The following is a 27366-nucleotide window of genomic DNA, read 5'->3' as shown; positions in this document are numbered from 1 at the left end:
GCGGCCGTCTAAACACTTCTTAGTTAAGGACTTTCTAAGTATTCACCATGCTGAGGTTTGTTGTTTGCAAGAAACTAAATTAGAGGAGATCTGTCCATCCATTTGGAGGGAGATTGGGGGGAGCCATCTTGATCAATTTGCGTTCGTGCCTGCTCGGGGATCGGCGGGTGGTATTGCTGTTGGTTGGAACAGTGTCCTATTGAATGATAGTCCTGCTATGCAGGGGGAGTTCAGTCTAACGGTGAAATTTTGCTCTAAGGTGTCTAATCTTACCTGGTTCTGTACGGCGGTGTACGGTCCAAATGATAGATTCCGAAAACGTGCTTTTTGGGATGAGGTGAGGTTAACATGTGGTGCTATTTCGGGGCCCTGGGTGATCTGTGGTGATTTTAATGCTATTTTTGATGCGGGCGACAAATCATCGGGCAACCCTAATCTGGAAGACATCAGGAATGCAAACTCCCTTATGCAGAACTTGGGATTAATGGAGCCGCCTGCTACAGGCAGAAGATTCACGTGGATAAATGGTCAAGCGGATCCAATCTGGGTCGAATTGGATCGGTTTCTGGTTAACACTAATTGGTTGGCTTGCTTCCCCATAGTGGTTCAAACGTGCCTCCCCAGGTTGGGATCCAATCATGTGCCAATTAGACTGGAAGTAGGGACCCATACTTTTACCCCTCGGCCTTTTCACTTTGAATTGGCTTGGACAACTACAGAGGGGTTTCATGAGTTGATCCAAGTTTGGTGGTCAGATATTACACCTGTGGGATGTGGGGCTTTCATCCTTGCCAAAAAGATCATGGGGGTTAGGGCTAAGCTAAGGTACTGGGCTAAGTTTATTTTTGGATCGATTAAACTCAAGAAACTGGCCTTGCTGAATGATGTTGAGGGTCTGGATATTATTAAGGAATCTAGGAGGCTCACTTCAGAGGAGGTTTATCAGGAAAAAAGTAGTTCTCTTCGAGAATTTGGCGGAGCTGGGCAAACAAGAAGAGATCTATTAGAAGCAGAGATCTAGACTGCAATGGCTAAAAGAAGGAGATGAAAACACAAAAATTTTCCATGCTGTTGCAAATGGTCGCAAAAATCGCAATTTCATTCCTCAACTTAGGACTGGCGAGAACACGCTTGTGTCTCCCCGTGAGATTGGCAGATCATTTGCTGATCACTTTAAACCTCTTTTTGGGCAGAGGCGACCTTCGAGGTTCAGAGTGGACTTGCATAAACTGTTTGCGCATAAGGAGATTTTTTATCTGGCGGATCTGGAAAGGCCTTTTACGATTGAGGAAGTTAAAAGAGTTGTGTTTGACCTTGGAGGCGACAAAGCGCCGGGGCCGGATGGTTTCCCTATTTTCTTCTTTAAGCAAAATTGGGATACGGTCAGTGAGGACCTTTTCCGGCTATGTGAGGATTTCTACTTCCTTAGAGCTAACCTGGAGAAAATCAATTGGGCCAATATCGCCCTTATCCCTAAAGTTGTTGCGTCGGCCTCTCCTAGTGACTACAGACCCATCAGCTTGATTAACTCGACGCTGAAGATCCTTTCCAAATTATTGGCCAATCGGCTCGGTAAGGTTTTAATTGACCTGGTGGAACCTGAATAGTCGGCCTTCCTCAAAGGTCGATGCATCCTGGATAACATTGCCACGGCAGAAGAACTGCTTTTTAGCATTCATAAGCGTCGGGTCCCTAGTCATATTTTAAAAGTGGACTTCTCTAAAGCTTTTGACACGGTGGATTGGGACTTCCTTTTTGATTTATTGAAAGTCAGGGGCTTTGGAGATAGGTGGGTGGGTTGGATTAAAAGCATCTTGTTCTCTTCCAAGGCTTCTATTCTGGTTAATGGATCCCCTAATGGTATATTCGTTACCAAAGGGGTTTAAGACAAGGAGATCCGTTGTCTCCAATGTTGTTTGTGCTCGTCATGGACGCCCTCTGCTCTATGTTCACTCACGCACTTAGATCCAAGGTGTTGATTGGGGTGCCTTTAGCGGACTTCGGGCGTAAATGTAACCTGTACTATGCAGACGATTTGCTTGTCTTGTCTTTGGGTGGCCTTGAAGATTTGAGGATTATTAAGCTGATGTTATACATTTTTGAAGGGATGACCGGGTTAGCGATGAATTTCTCCAAAACTTGTCTTTATGCTTCTGGCCGTGACTCTCTTCCAGATCCAGTTGCAGCTAACACCCTCAGTTGCGCTAGGGGGATCCTCCCGGTCACCTATTTGGGTATCCCAATTTCTGGTAGAAGGCCTCGTAGACAGGACTGGGAGGTGATCATAACTAAGATCAGCAGACGACTAGCCTCGTGGAAAGTGAGATTCTTGTCGCTTGGTGGACGACTTACTTTGGTTAACTCTGTCCTTTCGGCTATTCCTACATATTGGATGCCCCTTTTTAAGGTACTCTGTTGGGTCATTAAAAAGATAAATAGGATTCGTAGAGATTTCTTGTGGTCTGGGACGGATATTGACCATCCTAAATGTAGACTGGTTGGGTGGAAGACTCTTTGCCGCCCTCGTGAATTTGGGGGTTGGGGTATATTAGATTTACAATGTTTCAATCAAGCTTTGTTGGGCAAATGGTGGTGGAAGTTCATGTCTGATGCGTCCTGGGGTGCGGCGAATGTTATTTTGTTTAACTATGGCATTCAGCGTTGGAATATGTTCCCCCGGCTTTCTGGGAGGGTATCCTTTTTCTAGAAAGGGGTGCTAAGATACCTCCCTACTCTAAGAGGTTGTGTGTTACATGGTGTGAGCTCGGGGACGGAGACTCTTTTTTGGAAAGATCGTTGGATTAATGGGTGTGCCAATATGTTTCTTTGGCATGAGGAGTTTAGTAGGACGAGTACACCAAATGGAACGGTACGAGAAATGAGGACTGTTTGTGGACATGCCCCCTTCTCGGCTAACCTTGATATTCAAAATTCCTTGACTCGGATTCAAGGTTTGGATGGAAGTGGGGGCGACAGGAAGTGGTGGAGACTTACGGGGAATGGCAACTTCTCGGTCAAATCATTTTATAACTTCTTGTTAGATGGTGGGTTGCGGTGTCCTGTTGCGCGATTTTTCTGGCGTAACTCATGTCCCAAGAAAATTACTTTGTTTAACTGGCTTGCTTGGAAGGACAGAATTCTTTCTCTTGAGAACCTTGCGAGAAGAAGGTGCAACCGTCTCCCTACTACTACCTGTGTTATGTGCAATGCTGGATTGGAAACGGTGGATCACCTGTTCCTCCAATGCTCATTTGCTAGACAAGTGTGGGACTACTTTGAGTGCCTCTTTCACCTCCCAGAAGCTCCTAGGTTCATGCATTTGGTCTGGAGTTCTTGGCGTTCCTCGCTGAGGAATGATTCTTGGGAGTTAGGGGATCTGGTGGTTAAAGTTATTGTTTGGAATATTTGGAATGCTAGAAATGATTGCATTTTCAATGCTAATTGCTTGACGGTGCATGCTCTTACCATTAAAATTGATCATATGCTTTTATCTTGGTTTACTTCAGTTGCTGAGGGGTCTAGAGCGAAGTTGGATGCTCCTGCTGATTCCATTCGCCGTAGCCTGTTTCCTGATGGACCCCGGGTGGAGGATTGGTGGAGTTATGCCCTCGGAGGAGTCAGGAGGTGCTTTGCCTTCTGAGGACACTTTGGCCCAGCCTATGGGTTAGTTTCTGGTTTGGTCCCGGCGCAGTGTGGCGGCCTTTGTCAGTGTGTGGTTCTTTCTTTCTTTTGTTGGTCGTCGGTTTGTGTTGTGCCACTTCTTGTGGTTTGTACAGGTCTTTGGGGTTGTTTTTGTGACTTGATGTGTCTTTGTTGTTAAGGCGAGTGGGTCCTTGTTTTTGTTCCTTTTTTTTAATTGAAGTGGTTTATCCACCATTTCAAAAAAAAAAAATTATTTTAAAAGATTAAGATGGGTAAGTAAATTAAATTAAATTAATAAATTTAAATTAATTACATATATTAGTTTTATTATAAAATCATCATTTTTTATTTATATAATAAAAAAATAAATTGACTTTCCAGATATATAAGCAATTAATAAATATACACCAATAAAATTTATAATTGCCCCTGCATGGGGGTAGCAGAGTAATATGAATTCTTATCTTTTATATATATATATACGTCCACAGGTAAGCACAGTATTGATTAAAATGCTACATTAAAGCATAATGAAGGGTTACTGTGCATCCCAACATAGTAATACTATTCATCTAATAATGACGAACCGTTGGATTATGATCCAACAGTTGATAGCAACGTTCGTGGATTTCAATTCTATGAACGTGCTTAGATGATTGAAGCTCTATTTGAAAAATAATAATAATAATAATAATAAAGACTATTTTATAGTGGCAAAGGTTCTCAAGCGAAATTTGAAGATTCCATCTCTATTATCTGACACAGTTTAGATTTTTTAGGCAAGCGCTCATAAGAGTTTAGTGGTAACATGATGGCCGAGGAGGCGAAGACGCGAAGTACGAGATCCAGAGTCAGTTCTTTTTTTTAAGGGTTGGGGTCTTCAAGGAGGCCCGTTGTTCCTTGTTTTGTTGTTTCCTGCTCTCCTTTTTCAATTTGGTTTATTTTCTGTTCACTGTTCCATTTTTAGTGGACGGGTGTTGTTTTGTTGTGTTGTTGTTTGCTCCCATTTTTACTTAATTGAAGTGGTTTATCTATTTTTTTTTAAAAAAAAAAATCAATTTCTATAAAAAGAAAAAAACAATCATAAACAATGGAATAAACTGCAGAAAAAGATTTTCATCATTTTTACAAATATTTTCCTTTACTTTTACTCTGCGTTTTATCTCACTGAATTCAATCCAAAATATTCATTTAATTCCATAGAAGAATTCAAGATCAAACAGGTTAATAAGAAAGGAAAAAAAAAACACACAATTGAAAGTTAAATATCTGGAGACATTTATCTGCAGAGAATGAACGTATCATTAGACTTCTAAAAAGTGCAAATTTCTAGTGCAAGCTAAAGTAGCAGAAAATTTCCAATACAAATACCAAAATGAAGTTGAATATAAACACAGGATTTCATTTCTTGGAGCTGAAAATGTTCACATGAAAGCAACGACACCATGAAGATATACACACATGAAAGACTACTAAAACCATTTCCATCTTGCAACCAAAACAAAGACCAAAGGTGCAACTTCTACAAACAAAATGAAGTTGAACACAAACATTGATCTCTCTGATGTCAAAACAAAGTTGAACATAAACAAAGAGTTTTCTTCTTATCTTCAGAGCTGACAGAGTAGGAAGGAAAGCAACTGGTATAGCCTACATTTTGGAGATCTTGATCATCTGAAGATGTGAACATTAAGCTGAAGTGGTTTCACAAGCTCAAACACACAGACATCACCTAGCTTGAGGTCATTGCCACAGAAAAAGTTGTACCAACCTGCTGATAGATGATCACGGTCTCGTTCATGTGGAATGTGAGTGACCTCCCATGACTTCATATTTGGATCTTTGATTATGAAAACTGACTTCTTACGAGGGAGATGTGTGTGAGAAAAGGCGCGGGGGAGCCTCTGCAACAATTTTAATTCAATGTATTAGTCAAATAATTTCTCCAATAACATTGCAGTTGATATTCAGCTAAAGTATAACATCTCACAATGACATATGGCTTTGTGATATGAGATTGACAAAGCTTCACAGTAACAAAAGGAAATTTTGATGTGAAAGAGTTGGCAGCTTCCTGTGCTTGTGATCTTTCTTCATGAATCACAAGCTGTCTTCTGCGAGAGCAACTCCGTTTATTGACTTTTTTGGGTGAATGAATTATCTCAATTGGGATGTCATCACATTCTGATTTGATTTTGACATCCTCAATAGTTTCAGAACGTTCCAAACAATTTCCTGCATTGATCAATCAGAATTAGTGATAAATTTTGTGTTCTTGATAAAATGCATGATAGGAGAGACAAATACCAAATTTTATCATAGTGTGTCATATCTTATCAAAGAAACATGCAAGACATATAGTGAACAATTAAGGTACTTGCCTCCGTCAGCGTCAGGACCCGGCACAGAAACATCGTCACTTTGTACCTCTTTTTTTATTGCTTGAGAGCGAAGCATGTGGCCAACATCCATTGAGCTTTCCACATGCCGTCTCGATTTATCTTTTACTTCACATAACTTGCGCCTTTTTCTCTGCATTACTGTAAATAGATCCTCTCTCTCACATGCATTTACACCGAAAATCTTCACAGTAAAACAAAAATCCCCATCATATCGGAAGACTAAAAACTCGTACTCTCTGAGTGCATGGTCCTCGGCAAATTCTGCCCACCCTCCGCAGAGGAATGTACCTTTACTGCTTTTGTTTAGTTCTGCATTCCAACATCTTCCACTGGGACCTCGTAAGGTAACACTTTTTGATGTTGCAGTAGATATATGCTTCAGAAACTGAACTGGAATTCCCTGCAAATAAAACAGGCTAAGCAAAACTTTAGCAAATGTTAAATTCTAGTCATTGCAACAATGCAAAAACCATTCATTTGATTCAACACAAAATTAAGTCTTTCTCAGTTGTGAATGTGTGATGACAAAATTACAGCAGAAATGAATCAAATTTAGCAGTAAATTTGCAAATGTTCACATCAAAATTTTACAGTGTAGGAAAAACTCTAGTATGTTCTGATTGAAACCAGCGGAGAAAAATGAGATGGACAAACAAACTAAACAAAATTCATTTTAAAAAGCTCGTCTTTCTATTTCCTTTCATCATTTTCCTTTCTTTTCTTTAAACTTTCATCAGGTGAAGCACACTGTACAAACGAAAATATCAATTTAAGTGTTCTTTAAAGCATTGATTATCGACATGTTGAACAACGTCAAATCACATAAGACAAACAAAATCAGGAACAAAAGAGACAAACATCAACCAAAAAACAGAAGATTGGAAGCAAATAAAAAAATTTCAATCAATCTAGACACACTATGTAGATGAAAATGCCAGCCATGCATTTGCTTGAATAACGTCGAGCATTAATTCACAAAAGAGAACAACTTAACAACTTTCCATTGAATGCAATTAGCTAAAAGAAACTATAGACATGAAACTAAATAAAGAGGAAAAAGATTACAAAAAAACAAAAAAACAAAACAAAACAAAACAAACCAAAACAAACCAAAACAAAACAAAAAGTGAAGACAAAAACTTGCCAGCCTCTGAGAGAAGTCTCCAAGCAGAACTTTGAAGAAGTGGTGCTTCCTCTCCATTTTCAAGCGACTTCCATCAAAGAGGCAGCTTTTCCTATAAATCAAGCAGAGAGGGCGAGAGAAGCTCTCGTCTTTTCAAGGTTCTCTTTGATAGTGCTTGCTGTCTTTTCCAATGTCTTAGAGGGAACTTTGAATCTTTTTAAATTTAAAGTACAAAGTCCAAACTAAATTTCATGTACTTTCTTTTCTCAATCTTTTCTTACGCTAGGATTTAATTTATGAATATTGATTAAAATTACTAACATGTTTATTTTTTTGGTTTTCAAGAAGTACAGGCAATCAACAACAATATCACTCAATGAATCATTTTAGTGGATTAACCGCTCTCTCAACTTCATAAGCGCAAGTCTTGAACCAAATCGGCGAATCAGATCATAATTTGATCCACGAGTAAGTTACTTTTTCTGTCAGCCTAAGCAAGCTTGTGTTACCAAACGATGGCTTTCACCAACTAGGTTGTTCTTTTATTTACCTATTTTTGCTTTTTTTTTTGTCTTTAAGTGCCTCACCTCTGGTATAACGCTCTGGTTGTCGCCTTTGCTACTTGGCTCGTGTCTGTATTCTCAATCTTTCTATTTTAATAAACTTGTGATTTATTCACATTTATAAAAAAACAAAAATAAAAATAAATAAATAAATATTGAATTTTTATTTGAAGTTGAGCATAAACATAGAATTTCTTGTCTTGAAGAGGAAAAAATCTCAAATCTTTCACCAGATTGCGTCATTAGAATACCAAAGAAGCTGAAACAATGACCAAAGTCAAACTAGTACAACCAAAGTGCAGATTTCCTGTGCAATCTAAAGTAACAGAAAAATCCCAATGCAGATACCAAAATGCAATTGAATATTAACATAGGATTTCATTTCTTTGAGATGGAAATGTACACATGAAAGCAACAAAATTACCTACATTAAGTAGATCTTGATCACCATGAAGATATACACACATGAAATACTTCTAAAACTGAACCATTTCCATCTTGCAACCAAAACAAAGACCAAAGTGCAACTTCTACAAACAAAATGAAGTCAAAAACTAACATTGATCTTTCTGATGCAAAAACAAAGTTGAACATAAACATAGTTTTTTTTTTTTTTTATCTTCTTCGGAGGTGACAATGTAGGCAGGAATGCGACTGGTATCACCCGCATTTTAGAGCTCTTGATCATCTGAAGATGTGAGCATTAAGCTGACATGGTTTCACAAGCTCAAACACACAGATGTCACCTAGCTTGAGGTCATTGCCATGGCAAAAGTTGTGCCAACCAGCTGATAGACGATCACAATGCCCCTCTCGCGGAATGTGAGTGACTTCCCATGACTTCATATTTGGATCTCTGATTATCAAAATCGCCTTCTTTCGAGGGAGATGTGTGTGAGAAAATGCACGGGGCAGCCTCTGCATCAATTTGAATCCAAGGTATTATTCAAATTAACTCCGCCGATAACATTGCAGTTGATATTCAGCTAAAGTATAACACCTCACCATAGGAAATTTCTGTGCGATATGAGATCGACAAATCTTCACAGTTGTAAAAGGAAAATTAGTTGTGAAAGAGTTGGCAGCTTCCTGTGCTTCTGATCTTTCTTCATGAATCACAAACTGGCTATTGCGCAAGCAACTCCTTTTATAGACTTTTTTTGGTGAAGCAATTAACTCAACTGGGGGGTCACCACATTCTGATTTGATCTTGACATCCTTTGTAGTTTCAGAACGTTCCGAACAATTTCCTGCATTGCGCAATCAGACTTAGCGATGAATTTTGTGCTCTTGATAAAATGCATATAGGAGAGACAAATGCCGAATTTTATCATAGTGAGTCATATCTTATTAAAAGAAACATGTAAGACATAGTGAACAATTAAGGTACTCGCCTCGATCAGCATCAGGAGCCAGCACAGAAACATTGTCATGTTGTACCTCTTTTTCTATTACTTGTGCTCGAATAAGAACGCGGCCAACATCCAATGAGCTTTCCACATGCCTATCTTTCACTTCACATAACTTGCGCCTTTTTCTCTGAATTACTTTAAATAGATCCTCTCTCTCACATGCATTCACACCGAAAATCATCACAGTAAAACAAAAATCCCCATCATATCGGAAAACCAAAAACTCGTACTCTCTCAGTGCATGGTCCTCGGCAAATTCAGCCCACCCTCCGCAGAGGAATGTGCCTTTGTTTCTTTTGCTCAGTTCTGCATTCCAACATCTTCCACTGGGACCCTGTAAGGTAAAACTTTTTGATGTTGCAGTAGATATATGCTTCAGAAACTCAACTGGAATTCTCTGCAAATAAAACAGGCTAGGCAAAACTTTAGCAAATGTTAAATTCTAGTCATTTCAACAATGCATAAACCACTCATTTGATTCAACAAAAAATTGAGTCTTTCTTCTTTGCAAATGTGGGATGAGAAAATTTTACTGTGTAGGAAAAACTCTAGTTTGTTCAGATTGAAACCAGAGGAGAAAAAATAGATGGATAAACAAACTAAACAAATTTCATTTTAAAGAGCTCATCTTTCTTACTTGCTTCCATCATTTTCCTTTCTTTTCCTCAAACTCTCATCAGTTCTTAGAAGCAAAGATTCTCAACATGTTGAACAAAAATTCTAACACTATCTTGGCATGGAAAATACTAAAGAACCATCATACATCAAAACCCATGTATGATATAATGACCCTTCTGTTAATATTCTCAAGGGAAGCTCTTCCTAGAATTTTCTTATTGGAATTTTGGTAGGAACAACATCAAATCACATAAGAGAAACAAAACAGAAACAAACTAAACAAAAATCAAACAAGAGACATCAATCCAGACACACTCTGTAGATGAAAATGCAAAAGTGCTGCAAATCACAAAAGAGGGCAAATTAACACTTTTCAAATGAATGTAGTGAGCTAAAAGAACTAAAGACAGATACTAAACTTTAAAAAAGAGGAAAAGGTTAAAGAAAAAACAAAAAAATGAAGGAAAAGACTTGCCAGGCTCTGAGAGAAGTCTCCAAGCAGGACTTTAAAGAAGTGAGGCTTCCTCTGCATTTTCAGGTGACTTCCATCAAAGAAGAAGCTTTTCCTATAAATCAGACAGGGAGGGAGAGAGAAGTGCTCTCTTTCCAAGCTTCTCTTTGATAGTGCTTGATGTCTTTTCCAATGCCTTGGAGGGAACTTTGAATCTTTTTACAAATTCAAACAACTTTCCTGTAGTTTTTTTCAAGCTTTTTATATGCTAAGATAAATATTAACAGAAGTGGAAATTTAATCCATAAAATAACGAGTTATGTGTTATAAATTATTAAATATAGACTTGGACTAGAATGATCTTGTGGGATGCAGGTACTGGACGAATTTAGAATGACAAATGCAACAACAAAAATATTTTTTTAAAAATTTATGTGAAAAAAATAAAATACTACCTGCAGTTAGGACAAATACATCATTTGGACCACTTGGATCCCAACCTTGAATGATCATCAACATACCCTTTGGAATCTTATTTCGATGGCCATTTTCTAGAATATATGGCTCGAGAGAAACAGACGTATTTTTAATTTGCATGCCTCCTCCTCGTATTCTGTTATTGCTAAAATCATTCACATACTATTACTTGGTTTTCCGTAGCAAGAGACCCTTTCCAATGTTCTCCAAGCGACTTCATCCAGAAGCTCAGACGTTTCCTTGTTTTCCTGATCAATAGATCAAACGACCCGACCGGCGATCCGTCTTCACCCACTTTTCAGGGGTAATCAACTTCACTTGCCAGCCTGAGGAGATCTTGGATATCAAAGAACAAACTTTGCCTCCTCAGTTGTCTTTTATCCTTTGTTTTTGTTTTAGTTGTGTTTTTTAGGCTCGTTTCACGTCTGGTCATACTGTGAATAGTTTATCCACCATTTTAAAAATTTTAGTTAGATAATTACATATATTAATATTATTATAAAATCATAATCATATTTATTTATATAAATAATGGTTAATTTTTAATAATTTTTACAGCTAATGTTTGTTTATATATATACTCGAAGTTTTTCATCTTATATAAATTCGCAAAAAAAAAAAATTCAAGACTATTTTATAGTGATATAGAAAATTTTCCAATTTCAAAAGAAAGAAAAAACAACATATGCTTCTTTTAATGAATGTGGTTTATCCCTCTTTTAAAAATCATTTTTTTACAAATATTTTCCTACTTTTTATCTCATTGAATTCAACCCAAAATATTCATTTAATTCCATTGAAGAATTCAAGATCAGACAGATTAACAAGAAAGGAAAAAAAACACAATCCAAAATTTAATATTTGGAGACATTTATCTGCAGACAATGAATGTATCATTAGACTTCTAAACTTGAACCACTTTCATCTTGAAACCAACAATCTTTAGTTTTAAAAAAATAAAAAATAAACATAAAAATCTAATTCAGATACCAAAATGAAGTTGAACATAATCTGAGTCAAAAATGTAGTAAGGAAAGCAATGCCAACAACAATAAACAAAGTGGAAATTTCCTGAGCAATCTAAAGTAGCAGAAAATTTCTAATACAAATACCAAAATGAAGTTGAATATAATTATATAAACATAGGATTTCATTTCTTGGAGATGAAAATGTTCACATGAAAGCAACAACAATACCTACATTATGGAGATCTTGATCGCCATAAAGATATACACACATGAAAGACTTCTAAAACGTAAACCATTTCAATCTTGCAACCAAAACAAAGACCAAAAGTGCAACTTCTACGGACAAAATGACGTTGAACACTAACATTGATCTTTCTGATGCCAAAACAAAGTCAAACATAAACATAGCTTTTTCATCTTATCTTCAGAGCTGACAGAGTAGGCAGGGAAAGCAACTGGTATAGCGTACATTCTGGAGATCTTGATCATCTGATGATGTGAACATTAAGCTCAAGTGGTTTCACAAGCTCAAACACACACAAGTCACCTATCTTGAGGTCATTGCCATGGCAAAAGGCGGGCCACCCACCTGACAGACGATCAAGATCTACTTTTCGTGGTATGTGAGTGACCTCCCATGACTTCATATTTGGATCTTTGAGTATCAAAACTGACTTATTTCGAGGGAGATGTGCCAGAGAAAAGGTGCGGGGGAGCCTCTGCATCAATTTGAATTTAATGTATTAGTCAAATAATTTCTCCAATAACATTGCAGTTGATATTTAGCTAAAGTATAACATCTCACCATAACATATGGCTTTGAGATATGATATTGACAAAGCTTCACAGTTGTAAAAGGAAATTTTGATGTGAAAGAGTTGGCAGCTTCCTGTGCTTCTGATCTTTCTTCATGAATCACAAGCTGTCTTTTGCGAAAGCAACTCCTTTTATAGACTTTTTTGGATGAAGGAATTATTTTAATTGGAAGGTAATCACATTCTGATTTGATTTTAACATCCTTCAAAGTTTCAGAATGTTCCAAACAATTTCCTGCATTGAGCAATCAGAATTAGTGATGAATTTTGTGTTCTTGATAAAATGCATGATAGGAGAGACAAATACCGAATTTTATCATAGTGTGTCATATCTTTTCAAAGAAACATGCAAGACATAGTGAACAATTAAGGTACTTGCCTCCGTCAGCATCAGGAACCAACACAGAAACATGGTCACTTTGTACCTCTTTTTTTATTGCTTGAGAGTTAAAAACGCGGCCAACATCCAATGAGCTTTCCACAAGCCGTCTCGATTTATCTTTTATTTCACATAACTTGAGCCTTTTTCTCTGAATTACTTTAAATAGATCCTCTCTCTCACATGCATTTACACCGAAAATCTTCACAGTAAAACAAAAATCCCCATCATATCGGAAAACCAAAAACTCGTACTCTCTGAGTGCATGATCCTCGGCAAAATCTGCCCACCCTCCACAGAGGAATGTGCCTTTTCTGCTTTTGTTGAGTTCTGCATTCCAACATCTTCCACTGGGACCCTTTAAGGTAACTCTTTCTGATGTTGCAGTTGATATATGCTTCAGAAACTCAACTGGTATTCCCTGCAAATAAAACAGCCTTATAAAAACTTTAGCAAATGTTAAATTCTAGTCATTTCAACAATGCATAAACCATTCATTTGATTCAACAAAAAAAATTGAGTCTTTCTCATTTGCAAATGTGTAATGAGAAAACTACAGCAGATATAAATCAAATTTAGCAGTAAATTTGCAAATGTTCACATCAAAATTTTACAGTGTATGAAAAACTCTAGTTTGTTCAGATTGAAGCCAGAGGAGAAGAATGAGATGGATAAACAAACTGAACAAAGTTCATTTTAAAGACCTCATCTTTCTAATTGCTTCCGTCATTTTCCTTTCTTTTCCTCAAACTTTCATCAGTTCAAGCACAGTTTAGAGATGAAATTACCAATTTAGGTGAACTTAGAAGCATTGATTCTCAACATGTTGAACAACATCAAATCACATCAGACAAACAAAATCAGGAACAAAAGAAACAAACATCAAACAAAAGACAGAAGATAGGAAGCAACTAGAAAAATTTCAACCAATGCAGACACTGTAGAAAAAAATGCCAGCCATTCATTTGTGTGAATAACATCAAGCATCAATTCACAAAAGAGAACAAATTAACAACTTTCCAATTAATGTAATGAGCTAAAAGAAACTAAAGACATGAAAAAAAGGAAAAAGTATTTTTAATAAATCAGTGGTTTATCCACCTTATTCAAGGGAAAAAGATTAAAAAAAAAAAACAAAACAAAAAGTGAATACAAGGACTTGCCAGCCTCTGAGAGAAGTCTCCAAGCAGGACTTTGAAGAAATGGGGATTCCTCTCCATTTTCAGGTGACTTCCATCAAAAAAGAAGCTTTTCCTATAAATCAAACAGAGAGGGATAGAGTAGTGCTCGTCTTTTCAAGCTTCTCTTTGGTAGTGCTTGCTGTCATTTCCAATGTCTTGGAGGGAACTTTGAATCTTTTTAAATTTAAAGTACCAAATTCAAACTAAATCTCATGTAATTTCTTTTTCTCAACCTTTTTTTATGCTAAGATTTAATCCATAAATATTGAATTTGTATTTGAAGTCGAACATAAACATAGAATTTCTTATCTAGAAGAGGAAAAGTTCACAAATCTTTCAGCAGATTTTGTCATTAGACTTCCAAAGAAAGGTGAAACAATGACCAAAGTCTAACTAGTACAGCCAGAGTGAAGATTACCTGTGCAATCTAAAGTAGCAGAAAAATTCCAATGCAGATACCAAAATGCAATTGAATATAAACATAGGATTTCATTTCTTTGAGCTGAAAATGTTCACATGAAAGCAACAGCATTATCGACATTAAGTAGATCTTGATCACCATGAAGATATACACACATGAAATACTTCTAAACTTAAACCATTTCCATCTTGCAACCAAAACAAAGACCAAAGTGCAACTTCTACAAACAAAATCAAGTTGAATACTAACAATGACCTTTCAGATACAAAAACAAAGTAGAACATAAAACACAGCTTTTTTTTTTTGCTTCTCTTCATAGCTGACAGAGTAGGGAGGAAAGCAACTGGTATAGCCTACATTTTGGAGATCTTGATCATCTGAAGATGTGAACATGAAGCTGAAGTGGTTTAACAAGCTCAAACACACAGAAGTCACCTAGCATAAGGTCATTGCCATGGAAAAAGTTGTGCCAACCTGCTGATAGACGATCATTATCACCCTTTGGTGGAATGTAAGTGACCTCCCATGACTTCATATTTGGATCTTTGATTATCAAAACTGACTTCTTTCGAGGGAGATGTGTGTGAGAAAATGCACTGGGCAGCTTCTGCATCAATTTGAATTTAATGTATTATTCAAATAACATTGCAGTTGATATTCAGCTAAAGTTTAACATCTCACCATAACATATGGCTGTGTGATATGAGATCGACAAAGCTTCACGGTTGTAAATGGAAATTTTGATGTGAAAGAGTTGGCAGCTTCCTGTGCTTGTGATCTTTCTTCATGAATCACAAGCTGTCTTTTGCGAGAGCAACTCCTTTTATAGACTTTTTTGGGTGAAGAAATTATCTCAATTGGGAGTTCATCACATTCTGATTTGATTTTGACATCATCCATAGTTTCAGAACGTTTCAAACAATTTCCTGCATTGTGCAATCAGAATTAGTGATAAATTTTGTGTTCTTGATAAAATGTATTATAGGAGAGACAAATAACAAATTTTATCAGTGTGTCATATCTTATCAAAGATACATGCAAGACATAGTGAACAATTACTTATATTGAGAAAGCCCTTGTTTGGATATGGAGTAATGGGAGTGGGAGAGGCATGTGCAAGAAGTGAGAGAGGGATGGGGGGGGGGGAGTTTCCATGCCTCTCATTTTTGAGGGGAGTGGGAGGGGAATGAGGGTTATGATGGGTAAATTTACCCATTTACCCTTTTACTTTTTTAATTATAAATCTATTAATCTAAATAATCTCTTATAATAATTAAATAAAAATTAATTCGAAAATATTTAAATACAATATTAATTATAATAAATAAATGAATAGTGATTAAAGTGAACTATTTTAATTTAATACTTAATTATTGTAATTAAAGTGAATAATAATTAATATGAATGGTTATTATGACTTAATTTTTTAATTAAAGTTAAATAATTATTTATTATGGTTAATTAATTGTTAATTAATGATATTAACAAAAATTTGGATATTAACAAATAGTATCACATGTGAGCTATTAAAGTTAAATATCTTTTTATAATAATGAATTTATTTTAATATTTAAATAATTTTAAAAATAATTATCACACCTCATTATATATATAATAATAATGATATTCATTTATATGAAAGGGCATGACGGTCATTTTATCATATCTTCTTTTTTCACTTTTTCTCATTCCCAATAAGCTACCTCCCCAATCTTTCCAACCAAACATAGTTTTCATACCCATGTTTTTTCCAATCCCCTTATTTTCAATACTCCTCCACTCCTCTCTATTCTATTCCTTGCAACCAAACGGCCCCTAAGGTATTTGCCTCTGTCAGCATCAGGACCCAGCACAGAAACATCGTCACTTTGTACCTCTTTTTTTATTACTTGCGAGCTAAGAAGAACGCAGCCAACATCCAATGAGCTTTCCACATACCTATCTTTCACTTCACACAACTTGCGCCTTTTTCTATGACTTACTGTAAATAAATCCTGTCTCTCACATGCATTCACACCGAAGATTTTCACAGTAAAAGTAAAATCCCCATCATATTGGAAAACCAAAAATTCATACTCTCTGAGTGCATGGTCCTCGGCAAATTCTGCCCACCCTCCGCAGAGGAATGTGCCTTTGCTACTTTTGCCCAGTTCTGCGTTCCAGCATCTTCCACTGGGACCCTTTAAGGTAACTCTTTTTGATGTTGCAGTAGATATATGCTTCAAAAACTCAACTGGAATTCTCTGCAAATAAAACAGGCTAGGCAAAACATTAGCAAATGTTAAATTCTAGTCATTTCAACAATGCATAAACCATTCATTTGATTCAACAAAAAACTGAGTCTTTATCATTTGCAAATGTGGGATGAGAAAATTTTACTGTGTAGGAAAAACTCTAGTTTGTTCAGATTGAAACCAGAGGAGAAAAATTAGATGGATAAACAAACTAAACAAATTTCATTTAAAAGAGCTCATCTTTCTATTTGCTTCCATCATTTTCCTTTCTTTTCCTTAAACTTTCATCAGTTCAAGCACATTTTAGAGAGAAAATACCAATTTAAGTGATCTTAGAAGCATTGATTCTCAACACGTTGAACAACATCAAATCACATAAGACAAACAAATTAGGAACAAAAGAAACAAACTTCAAACAAAAGGCCAGAAGATTGGAAGCAAATAGAAAAATTTCAATCAATTTAGACACACTCTGTAGATGAAAATCCCAACCATGCATTTGCATGAATAACATTAAGCATCAAATCACAAAAGAGAACAAATTAACAATTTTCAAATTAATGTAATGAGCTAAAAGAAACTAAAAAAAGAGGGAAAGATTAAAAACAAAAAAACAAAAAAACAAAACAAAACAAGTAGTGAAGACAAAGACTTGCCAGCCTCTGAGAGAAGTCTCCAAGCAGGACTTTGAAGAAGTGGGGCTTCCTCTCCATTTTCAGTTGACTTCCATAAAAAAAAAGAAGCTTTTCCTATAAATCAAACATAGAGGGAGATAGAAGTGCTCGTCTTTTAAAGCTTCGCTTTGACAGTGTTTGCTGTCTTTTCCAATGTCTTGGGGTGAACTTTTAACTCTTTCTAAGTTCTAATGTACAAAATTCAAACTAAATTTCAGGCTAATGTTTTTTTGGGTGAGTATTAAGCGGTGTTTTGAATAAAGTGGATAAATCACGGATTTATTAAAAAAAGAGAAAGTAACAGAGAACACCAAGTACAAAAAAAAATTAAAATACTACACATAAGATAAAATAAAAGAAAGTTTTCCTCACAAGGAATGAGAAAAACAAATCAAAATTGAAGGAAAAAACAGAAAAGACAAGGTAATTGTGGTTTTTCTCTTAAATTTGTTGATGTGGACACTTGCATGAATACCAATAATTCACATCATCTATACTCTTTGAAGACGCCATGTCAGCAATTTATACATGTGTTTTTTACTCGGTCTACATAAAATATAATGTCAACCTCTCTTCAATTTTTCCCCTTTCTCTCCCGAATGCCTTGTTCTAGAAGCCCACTAGCGAGCCATCCTATTCTGATCAAGCTCAAGAACACCGGGAGCATTTCTTCAGAAAGTTCATAGTTCTAAAACAAGAGACAATGAGTGTAACTTGACTAGCACATTTGTTGCCCTAGTTGACATATTTCATGCATCACAAATCTTAAGAAAACCACTTGAATGTGCTTCCATGTATTCTTTTTTATTGTTTTCGTTTTATCTTCAAACTTTGATTGTTTGATTGTAATCAAACAAAATCACATAATATTAAAAAGAATATATGACTCTACAAATTCCTATACATTACCTGAATTATAACTATACATGCATTATATACAATTGTATAACTTTTTTTTTTTTTTTGATTAAAAGTGGATAAACCACTGATTTATTAAAAGAGGAAAAACAGTACAAAGAAAATAAGACCCTCACCAGAAGTGAGGGGGTACAAGTGCAAGAAAGAAAAGGGAAAAGAAAAGAGAGCAGAAAAGGATCTAATCAGGCGGAAGGCACCATCTAGCGTCTCAGGCCTGACTAGAAGAACAGGTGGGTCGACTAATCCTGGGGGGCGTTGCGATCCAGATCGCCTGCAGAGGTGGAGGCCCTAGCGCTGAAGAAGTCAAGAGAGCGCTTGATTTTTTGAGAAGCTTCACTAAGAGGTTGTTGATGTCTATCTGCTGCAGTTGGGAACCAGGATAGAAGCATATTAGCAGTTTTAAAAATGATATTTAAATGCGGCAACGCAAGTAATTGAAAGATGCGAGAATTCCTTTCGAGCCAAATGTTCCACAAAATTGCACGGGAGGTAAGGTCCCAGAGAGGTTGGGATTGAGGAGCGAGGGACGAAATCCAGGAAGTCCATAAATAGGGAATGGATTGTGGAAGAGAAGGCGGGCCTAAGGAGTGAGAGAAGAACTCCCAAATACGTTTAGAAAATTCACAGTCAATGAAGAGGTGATGAAGCGTCTCTGAAGAATTGTGACAGAGAACACAGGTATCAGTGGAGTATTGAAAGTTGTAGCCCTTCTTGAAGATGTTGGATAAAGTGAGGATTTTGTCCTCGCCCGCCAGCCAGGAGAAGAGAGTGATTTTGCTGGGGCAATGGATTTTCCAGAAGAGAGGATACAAAGGGCTGCGGGTTCCTCCATCAATAAGGAATTTATAAAAGGATTTAACAGTGAAAGTGCCACAATTTTCCAGATTCCAAGTGTAGGTATCACTTTGCTCAAGGGAACAGTCAGGAATAATATCTATGATAGGAGATAACATGTCAGGCGTGACAGTGCGGAAAATTTGCTCAATGTTGGTAAGGAGCTGGGAAAATTGCCGAATGGTAATCCAAGGATCAGTACAGTCATTGAAGAGGTCAGGCCAGCGATCTTTAAGTAGGATTCCATCCAAACCAAAGAGAGGTGTTGGAGCCACATTTGATCAATTTCGAGATACAAGAACGGAAGGAGTGGAGGATAGGAGTCACACCAGCCCAGAAGAAGGATTTGTTCCTAGGGGGAATGTGAAATAAGATTCCGTTTGTATCTAAGAGAGTGTAGTTAGCATGAATGGTTTTGGCCCAACCACCAGTTGGATTGCCAGATAATTTCCACCACCACTTACTTAGTAAAGCGATGTTGAAGGTTTGGAGGTTAAGGATACCCCAACCACCCATGTCTTTAGGTCTAGTGATCCTGTTCCAGGCAATTAGTCTGATTCCCTTAGGTCCCAGACCAGGGCCTCTCCAAAGGAAGTCTCTTCGGATTTTATCAATTTCCTTGATCACCCAAGCAGGAAGCTTGAAAACCGACATCCAGTAAACAGGCATGGAGGAGAGGACAGAGTTGACGAGGGTCAAGCGACCGCCAAGAGATAAATAACTAGCTTTCCAGGTAGTGAGCCTGGAACGAACCATACCAATGAGTTTCTCCCAATCGAGTCTTCTGGGACGACGACCAGAGAGAGGGACTCCTAAGTAAGTGATAGGGAGGCTGCTATGAGAGCAGTTAAGGATTCTGGCAGAGGAGTGATGAGGTTGGAAGCCATAGTTGGAGGAATATAGGCAACTCTTGGAAAAATTTATAGATAAGCCAGAAGACCCCTCATATAGATACAAAATTAGTTTGATTATTTGAAGGTCTTCATGTCCTCCGGTGGAAAAGATTAGGAGATCGTCAGCGTATTGGAAGTGACAGATGCTATCGGAAGAATTAAGGGGAACGCCGATTAAAACTTTAGAGTTTAGAGCGTGAAAGAACATAGCGCTTAAGACATCAGTGGCAAGGGCGAAGAGCAGGGGAGAAAGAGGATCACCTTGTCTCAGACCCCTTTTGCAACGGATGTAACCCTGGGAAGTTCCATTGATAAGGAACTGCACCTTAGCGGAACAGAGGATGGAGTTGACCCAGGAGAGCCATTTAGGGCCAAAGCCTCTAGCGGCAAGGATTTCAAGCAGAAAGTTCCAATCAATGGAGTCAAAGGCTTTAGCAAAGTCCACTTTGAAAATGTGACCCAGACGTTTTCTTTTTTGAAGGTTAAAAATGACTTCTTGAGCGCCAACAATGTTCTCAGCGATACACCTGCCCTTGATGAATCCAGATTGTGAGTCATCAATAAGCAAACTGATAACCGAACTTAAACGGTTGGCAAGAATTTTGGAGATGATTTTACATGTGGAATTGATAAGACTGATGGGGCGAAAGTCCGAAACAGTGCAGGGCGAGTTGTTTTTAGCGATGAGGGCAATGTGAATCTAGTTAATACGCTCGAGTTTAATGGTTCCCTCATAAAAGTCCTCGCAAAGTTTGACAATTGAGGGTTGAAGAATGGTCCAATGTTTTTGAAAGAAAAAAATAGGGAAGCCGTCCAGACCAGGGGATTTGTCGGGATGAAGACCAAAGACGGCAAGTTTGATCTCGTCAGGGGAGAAAGGTAATTCAAGATGGGAAAGATCAATTCTTTCCTTGTAGCCGAAGAGGTAGTGCCAGTCTAGGAGAAATCTGTTTGACAAAGCAGTACCGAAAACCGAGCGGTAGTGATTGGAAAAAAATCTTCCAATATGTTCGTTACCAGAGATCCAACTGCTATCCTGAAGAATACGAGGGATAAAATTTTTATTTCTCCTGCCATTAGCAACCTGGTGGAAGAATTTGGTATTGGAGTCTCCTTCCTTAAGCCAGGTAATTCTGGATCGTTGTTTCCAATAAATCTCTTCCTGATTTAAAATGTTATATAATTCAGAACGAATTTGAGAAAGGCGGAAAGACTCTTCCTCAGAAAGAGGTCTCGATTCACCAATGATATCAATGGAGTGAAGTTCAGCGAGGAGATTGCATTTAAGGATCTTAGGGGCTTGAAAAGTGTTCCTGGACCATGTTCGGAGTTTGGATTTAAGTAGAGCCAATTTTTTGGATATGACAAACGCTCCGCAGCCAACCGGGTTTAGTTCTAGCCACCAATCACGAATGAGGCTGGTGAGGTGGTGATTGGTGTACCAGAACTTCTCGAATTTGAACAGCCGGGGGCGCTTAAAGTGGTTTCCAAATTCGAGGCAGATAGGAGAGTGATCTGAGCCGAATCTAGGAAGGTCAAATTGATTGGTTCTGGGAAATAAGGAAGTCCAATCATGCGAGTAGAGAAATCTGTCAAGTCGGATCCATATAGGGTTAGCTTGTCCATTGGTCCAAGTGAATTTTCTCCCATTTATAAGGGGATCGATTAGGTCAAGATCGCGAAGGAGGTTCTGGGAGGAGGTGATATCTCTAGGGTTAGAAATACCAAGGTTTTTATCTTCAAAGGAAAAGATAGTATTAAAGTCGCCACAGATAATCCAGGGAGATGTAATGAGGTTTCTTAATATTCGGAGTTCATTCCAGAAGTTGGGTCTTAAGGATCTAGGATTAGGTCCGTAGACGCTAGAACAGATCCAGGAGGAGTTATCGGAGCGATTAGTGAAGTTGATGGAGATGGAAAAAGGATCCTTTTATGAAAGAGATTACCGACTAGAAGCGAGCTATTCCAGGCGATAATAATTCCACCAGCGGAGCCATGGGCTGGTAAGAAATCAAAAGAGTCAATTCTGGAGCCTCCGATTGTTCTCCAAAGAGAGCAATGGATGTTTTTGGAGTTTGATTCTTGGAGGCGGGAGCGATGTCCGCTTTGGAGTTAGAGATAACATCTTTCACTAAATGGCGTTTAGAAGGTGCGCTGAAGACCTCGACATTCGAAAGATAAAAATTATCATGAAAACAGGGAATGTCTAAATAGGTCTCGGAGGAGACTCAAGGGCTGTAAGGCATTTGGAGTTCCTATCAGCTTCGGTAGACCTGATTTTGTCTATGCATTTTTTTTTGTGATTAGGGGACCCAAGAAAATTAATGCCACAGGAATTACTGTAATTAATAATTTGAGCATCTGACCAGGATGAAAAAACAGAATTAATGATTGAGGGCGTACCTTCTCGTGGATCTTCAGGGGTTTTCTTCTTGGAAGATCGAGGGGGATGGGGAACGAACCCAGCGTCTTCATTCCATCGTCCTGATGGTTTCTTGGGTCTCTCGCTTCTTCTGAGTTATTTGGGACTGGTATGGAAATGTTTTGAGAAATCTTTAGGGAGCTCAGGAATTACTGGTGCAGAGTCAAAGTGTGAGGAGATATGATCCTCCTGACCGATGCAGTTGTCTTCAGGGAGGAAATCAGGATCAGCCATGTCCTGGTCAAGAAAGGTCTCATCTTCCCCCCAGTCGAGAAGTTCTTCATCAGAATAGTTATCTTCTGGGGAAATCTGTGGAATGGGATCAAGATCATAGAATTTCTCAGAGTTGATGCAGGGCACCAGGGTCCATCCTCCATAAAAGAAGATCCATTTATAACCCTCAGGGATAGGTATAATTGGAGGGTTATCTTGCAGGTGAGAAGGGGTAATTCCTTGTAAAGCAGATTCAAGAGAGGGGCCCTGACCACAATCAGGGTAAGGTTGTGAAGTGTGAAAATCACTTGGTAGTGGTGCCTTGTCAGATAAATTGTTAAGTGATTTAGAATGTTGCTTATTTTGAAAGGATAAATCTGTGTCAGAGAGAAGATCCGGTGTGCTCTTATCACGAGGCAAGGAAAGCTTTAAAGAGGTGAGAGAGTTGTGATCAAGGCTAGATGAATCTCGAGGCATCTCATCAGATTGGAGAGTGGGATTTTGATCAGAGTGTTGATTACGAAGCGCTGGCCGATCGGAGGGAATATCATCTCGGAGCTTCTCTGGAGAATCAGAGACACAATCACGTGGAGTGCAGGAATCTCGGGGGGCCTGATCACGAGGCAGAGAGGACGAGGGCAAGGTTCCAAATCGGATGGATGGGAGATCATCACGAGGCAGGTGGACGGCCGTAGAAGGCACCTCCATCACGTCTCCACTGCATGGCGACAGTGCAAGCTGTCCCCCTGCGCACTCGCGAGATGCCGATGGGAGCTCAGGGGTTCCGGCAATCAGCCGGTCACCGGAAGGAAGCAAAGAACCTCCCTGAGATCCGCAAACGGTGCTCCCAGTAGAGAGGCCGAGGCTGGAGCAGTGCTCAACGGCCTTGCCAGTAGGGATATCTACGGGAGGTTGCACCAAAGGTGCTTTGCCCTTATCGGATTTGGGCACATAGGGTGGGGGTTCTCTGGAGGGTCGAGCGGATCGGAGATGAGCCGGAGGGTGAGGGCGTCGGGCCTTGCACAAGCTTGGAGCGGAGAGTATGAACGCCGTCATCTTCAAGTTTTACTGATGAAACTCCTAACTCCGACGTCCCACGGTGATCTCCAGTGGAAGGAGATCGAGGATTTAAGTCTCACGAGAGTTCGGAGATGCTCTAAGGTAACGCGCTCCTTCTTCTGAACATAAATTAAATCTCCAATTGGTTTGAGAATGTCAACGATGGAATCCCAGTTCCAGCAGTGGAGGGGGAGGTTCGTGATCCTGATCCAGTTATAGTTACCGGCGGCCACCGCGTGGGAGCCAATTCGGCGGTCCAGTGTGAAAGAGTTATGCAGCAAGGACCATGGGTAGTGATAAGAGTTATAGGGCTTCTCTTCACGGCCGTTGCTGCATCTTTGGAGGAAGATAAAGTGAGGATAAAATCGTTGTTGAAGGGGGTGATGTGCTCGCAGAGATCGGTGTTCAAGCACTGAGGGAGCGAGTCATGAAGAGAGCGGACGCTGGCATTACCGGATAAAACCCTGATGATCACCATCTTCTTCAGATCTTCCTTCGACTTTAGAATTGCTTCAGTGATAGGTAGTGAGACTCGGAGAGAGGTCTTGTTAGGTCTCGCAGGAATATGGAGGAGAGGTTTGAGCTCAGAGGTAGAACTCCGAGGTTTGGGGTTCGAGTGGGAGGTTTCTAGAGAGAAGTTTTTAGAGCGGATTCTGGGCTTCTTGGAGTCAGGACGAAGAGGAGGAGAACGGAGAGGGCAGCGGATGGCAATGTGGCCGGCGCCGGAGCAACGTTTGCCGGTGAGCTGGTGACGACATTCATCAGCCCTATGACCAGTTCTCAAGCATTTAGAGCATCGCTCTGCAGAGTCCGGTGAACGTCTTCTCTTCAGGGGAGAGGGGTGGGAGGTGGCTAAAGGTTCCAACGGCAGGGATCGAGTAGCATCAGCATAGGTGGTGCCCTCTCTCACCGGAGAGTTCTTGGGGAATTGAGAGTTCTGCGGAGCTAGAATGTGCTGAGAAGAGAGGTTTCTGTAGGGTGGGAGGGGGTGTGAGGTCTGAGGGCGAGAGGTCCTGCGGTGTTTGCCGGAGAAGCTCCCGCGAGATCCGCCACGAGGAGGCCGAGCATTGCGTGGTTCTGCATGCGAGTCAGAGTAGTTCTCACGAGAATTGCAGAGGAATCTCATGGTCGGGAACACTGTTTAGACGGGGCTACGGGGAACACTGTTTGGCTTCATCCTTCTCCCTAAACTAGCCACCATTTTTTTCAATTTTTTTTTTTTTTGATTAATTATTGTATAAAAATTTGCTCCAATTTTACAATTGTATAACTCTATAACATTGTATATGATGAATTTATTATTTGAATTTTACACTCTTATGCTGAAATGCAGAAATCATGATGTAGAAATTCAGAAATTAGATAAACCAAACTAGTGTACAATATTATAGAAATATATATATGCATAGTTTTGAAATAAATTTAATTTAATTACACATATTACTTGAATTATACACACAATTATACATAAATATAAAAAAATAGAAATTAGCTAACTTTGCTACATAAATACACTTGTGGTGTAGAACAATGTTGCAGAAATATACTTCAGCTTGCAGAACAATGCTGAAAAATACAACATTGCAAGAGACACCAAACTTAAAAAAAGAATTTATTGTTGCACAAGCACAAACACAATTCATCAATAAAAATCATGTAATGAATTCAATTCTTTCTGCTCCTTCATACAAAATAGCATGTTTTAACAGCTATACATATCACCCACATCCATAATTGATCAAAACCCACAATTGATTTAATTACTTCATCTTGCACTAGCCTTTTCCAAAAAAATAAAAAAATTAAAAATTAAAAAATAAGAAAAAGCAAAAACCAACAACAACAACAAAAGGGATAACAACATCACTCAAGAGTTCTTCCCAAGTGACAGTGACAGAGCCGTGGAGTCAAACAATTTATTAAGTTTGGTCAACATATAAGTAAAATATTATCATCTAAAATAAAAAAAAAAAAGTTCATATATACCTATACAGTTATAGTTAAAAAAAATACAAATAACAAAATAAAACAGATGAAATTTCATTAAAAATTTATATTTAAAAATTTATCTCAAATAATTGAAAATTGAAATTGATCTTTAAACCTTAATTGTTTAATGTAGCTTGAAAGATGAAGAGGAAAAAAATTACCTTCTTAAAAGCTTAATTTTTTAATTGAAAAAAAAAAGACAGGTTTTGATAGTGTCTTTCTCACATTGAACAAAATATTAAAAAATAGCTCAAAAATATTGAAAATGACCAGAATAAATGGTGGTTTTTGTTTTAAGTTTTCTAAAGTTATTATATAAAAAGAAAGTACAAACCCAATAATATATGTTTTGAAATACAATGTTTTTAAACTTTTAATATTTATATAATAACTAGCATATTTTTTATAAAAAGTTTTTTTCAATATTGCATATTAATCTCAAATAGTTTAATTTAATGAGGTCAATTTAACAATTTTTCTAAATGCATACATATATATATAATAAAGAATTTACATCCCTTATGGACGTCCATAGATAAGAAATCTATGGACGTCCAATTATCAGTAATTGGATCATGATCCAACGGCTGACATTGATGAACAGTATCACTGTTCATTATACTATTCCGAACAGTAATTACTGTTTGTATTAATATAGTATTTACTGTTCATCAATGTTAGCCGGTAGATCAAAATCCAACGGCTGATAATGAACGTCCATAGAGGATTGGTCCTCTATAATAAATATTATTAAAATTTTTGTAGGGTCATTTGCCCTCACAATTTCATATGTAGCTCCGTCCTGCCAAGTGAAAAATGTAATAAAGCCTCCCAAACCAAGTGGTTTTCATATTCTTTTTCTTTTTTTTCTTTTTTTTTCTGTGACAACTCCTTTTTCCATAGCCTCGAAGGGCTGGGGCTTATCCTGGGCCTCAGCACAAGACTTATCCATGTTGCACCGGTGATTGTGCCTTGATCTTCAGATCTGGAAGTGTAGGATCTTTTACAAACTACTTTTGGTGTGTTGGGGGGTCTCAAATGAAAGAGGCTGGCTCAGGGATGGATTTCTAATGCAAGGGATCGGGAGAGAAAGGAAGGGGAAAAGAGAAGAAAGGTTGACGTGGTATTTTCCGTGGACCGAATAAAAAGCACATGTATAAGTTGCTAACATGGCGCCTTCCACGAGTATAAATAACGTCAACTATTGATATCCACCAAGCATTCCAGCGTCCACATCAACAGATTTTGGCCAGAGTACTCCAACTACGTTGCCGGTGCAATTAAATCAAATTTTAGTGTCTATCTTGATACAACTTGAAATAAGAGCAAAGGTTAGTACCCAACTAAGAAAATTACCCCTAAATTTGATGTACTTTATTTTCTCAATTTTTTTTATGCAAAGATTTAATCCATAACTATTGAATTTGTATTTGAAGTTGAATATAAACATAGAATTTCTTATCTAGAAGAGGCAAAACAACAAATCTTTCACCAGATTCTGTCATAAGACTTCCAAATAAGCTGAAACATTAACCGACTCCAAAGTCTAACTAGTACAGCCAAAGTGCAGATTTCCTGTGAAATCTAAAGTAGCAGAAAAATTCCTATGCAGATACCAAAATGAAATTGAATATTAACATAGGATTTCATTTCTTTGAGCTGAAAATATTCACATGAA

General features: G+C 38.0%; 5 protein-coding genes across 5 annotated transcripts; 1 reads left to right on the top strand and 4 right to left on the bottom strand.

Moving 5' to 3' along the window:
• The first annotated feature begins 1927 nt into the window (after positions 1 to 1927).
• Positions 1928 to 2707, top strand: LOC120258608. Its single transcript, XM_039266066.1, has one exon. The coding sequence runs from the start codon at positions 1928 to 1930 to the stop codon at positions 2705 to 2707; it is 780 nt and encodes a 259-aa protein (XP_039122000.1).
• A 2581-nt stretch (positions 2708 to 5288) lies between these two features.
• Positions 5289 to 7245, bottom strand: LOC120258607 (B3 domain-containing protein Os01g0723500-like). The gene is made up of 4 exons (XM_039266065.1): positions 7189 to 7245; positions 6024 to 6444; positions 5633 to 5877; positions 5289 to 5546 (listed from the first exon to the last, which is right to left on the bottom strand). Exons 1-4 carry the CDS (start codon positions 7243 to 7245, stop codon positions 5313 to 5315), a joined length of 957 nt encoding a protein of 318 aa, XP_039121999.1. The 3' UTR covers positions 5289 to 5312.
• Positions 7246 to 8184: 939 nt separating this feature from the next.
• On the bottom strand, positions 8185 to 10292 carry LOC120258606 (B3 domain-containing protein Os01g0723500-like). Its single transcript, XM_039266064.1, has 4 exons — positions 10236 to 10292; positions 9125 to 9539; positions 8736 to 8980; positions 8185 to 8648 (listed from the first exon to the last, which is right to left on the bottom strand). The coding sequence occupies exons 1-4, from the start codon at positions 10290 to 10292 to the stop codon at positions 8415 to 8417; spliced, it is 951 nt and encodes a 316-aa protein (XP_039121998.1). The 3' UTR covers positions 8185 to 8414.
• A 1641-nt stretch (positions 10293 to 11933) lies between these two features.
• Positions 11934 to 14070, bottom strand: LOC120258604 (B3 domain-containing protein Os01g0723500-like). Its single transcript, XM_039266063.1, has 4 exons — positions 14014 to 14070; positions 12851 to 13271; positions 12462 to 12706; positions 11934 to 12375 (listed from the first exon to the last, which is right to left on the bottom strand). Exons 1-4 carry the CDS (start codon positions 14068 to 14070, stop codon positions 12142 to 12144), a joined length of 957 nt encoding a protein of 318 aa, XP_039121997.1. The 3' UTR covers positions 11934 to 12141.
• A 2115-nt stretch (positions 14071 to 16185) lies between these two features.
• On the bottom strand, positions 16186 to 17399 carry LOC120258603 (B3 domain-containing protein Os01g0723500-like). The gene is made up of 2 exons (XM_039266062.1): positions 17343 to 17399; positions 16186 to 16695 (listed from the first exon to the last, which is right to left on the bottom strand). The coding sequence occupies exons 1-2, from the start codon at positions 17397 to 17399 to the stop codon at positions 16186 to 16188; spliced, it is 567 nt and encodes a 188-aa protein (XP_039121996.1).
• Positions 17400 to 27366: the final 9967 nt, after the last annotated feature.

This window comes from Dioscorea cayenensis, chromosome 4 (genome assembly GCF_009730915.1).
Source record: "Dioscorea cayenensis subsp. rotundata cultivar TDr96_F1 chromosome 4, TDr96_F1_v2_PseudoChromosome.rev07_lg8_w22 25.fasta, whole genome shotgun sequence".
NCBI classification, from domain to species: Eukaryota; Viridiplantae; Streptophyta; class Magnoliopsida; order Dioscoreales; family Dioscoreaceae; genus Dioscorea; species Dioscorea cayenensis.
This window is presented reverse-complemented; position numbering and strand designations above follow the sequence as displayed.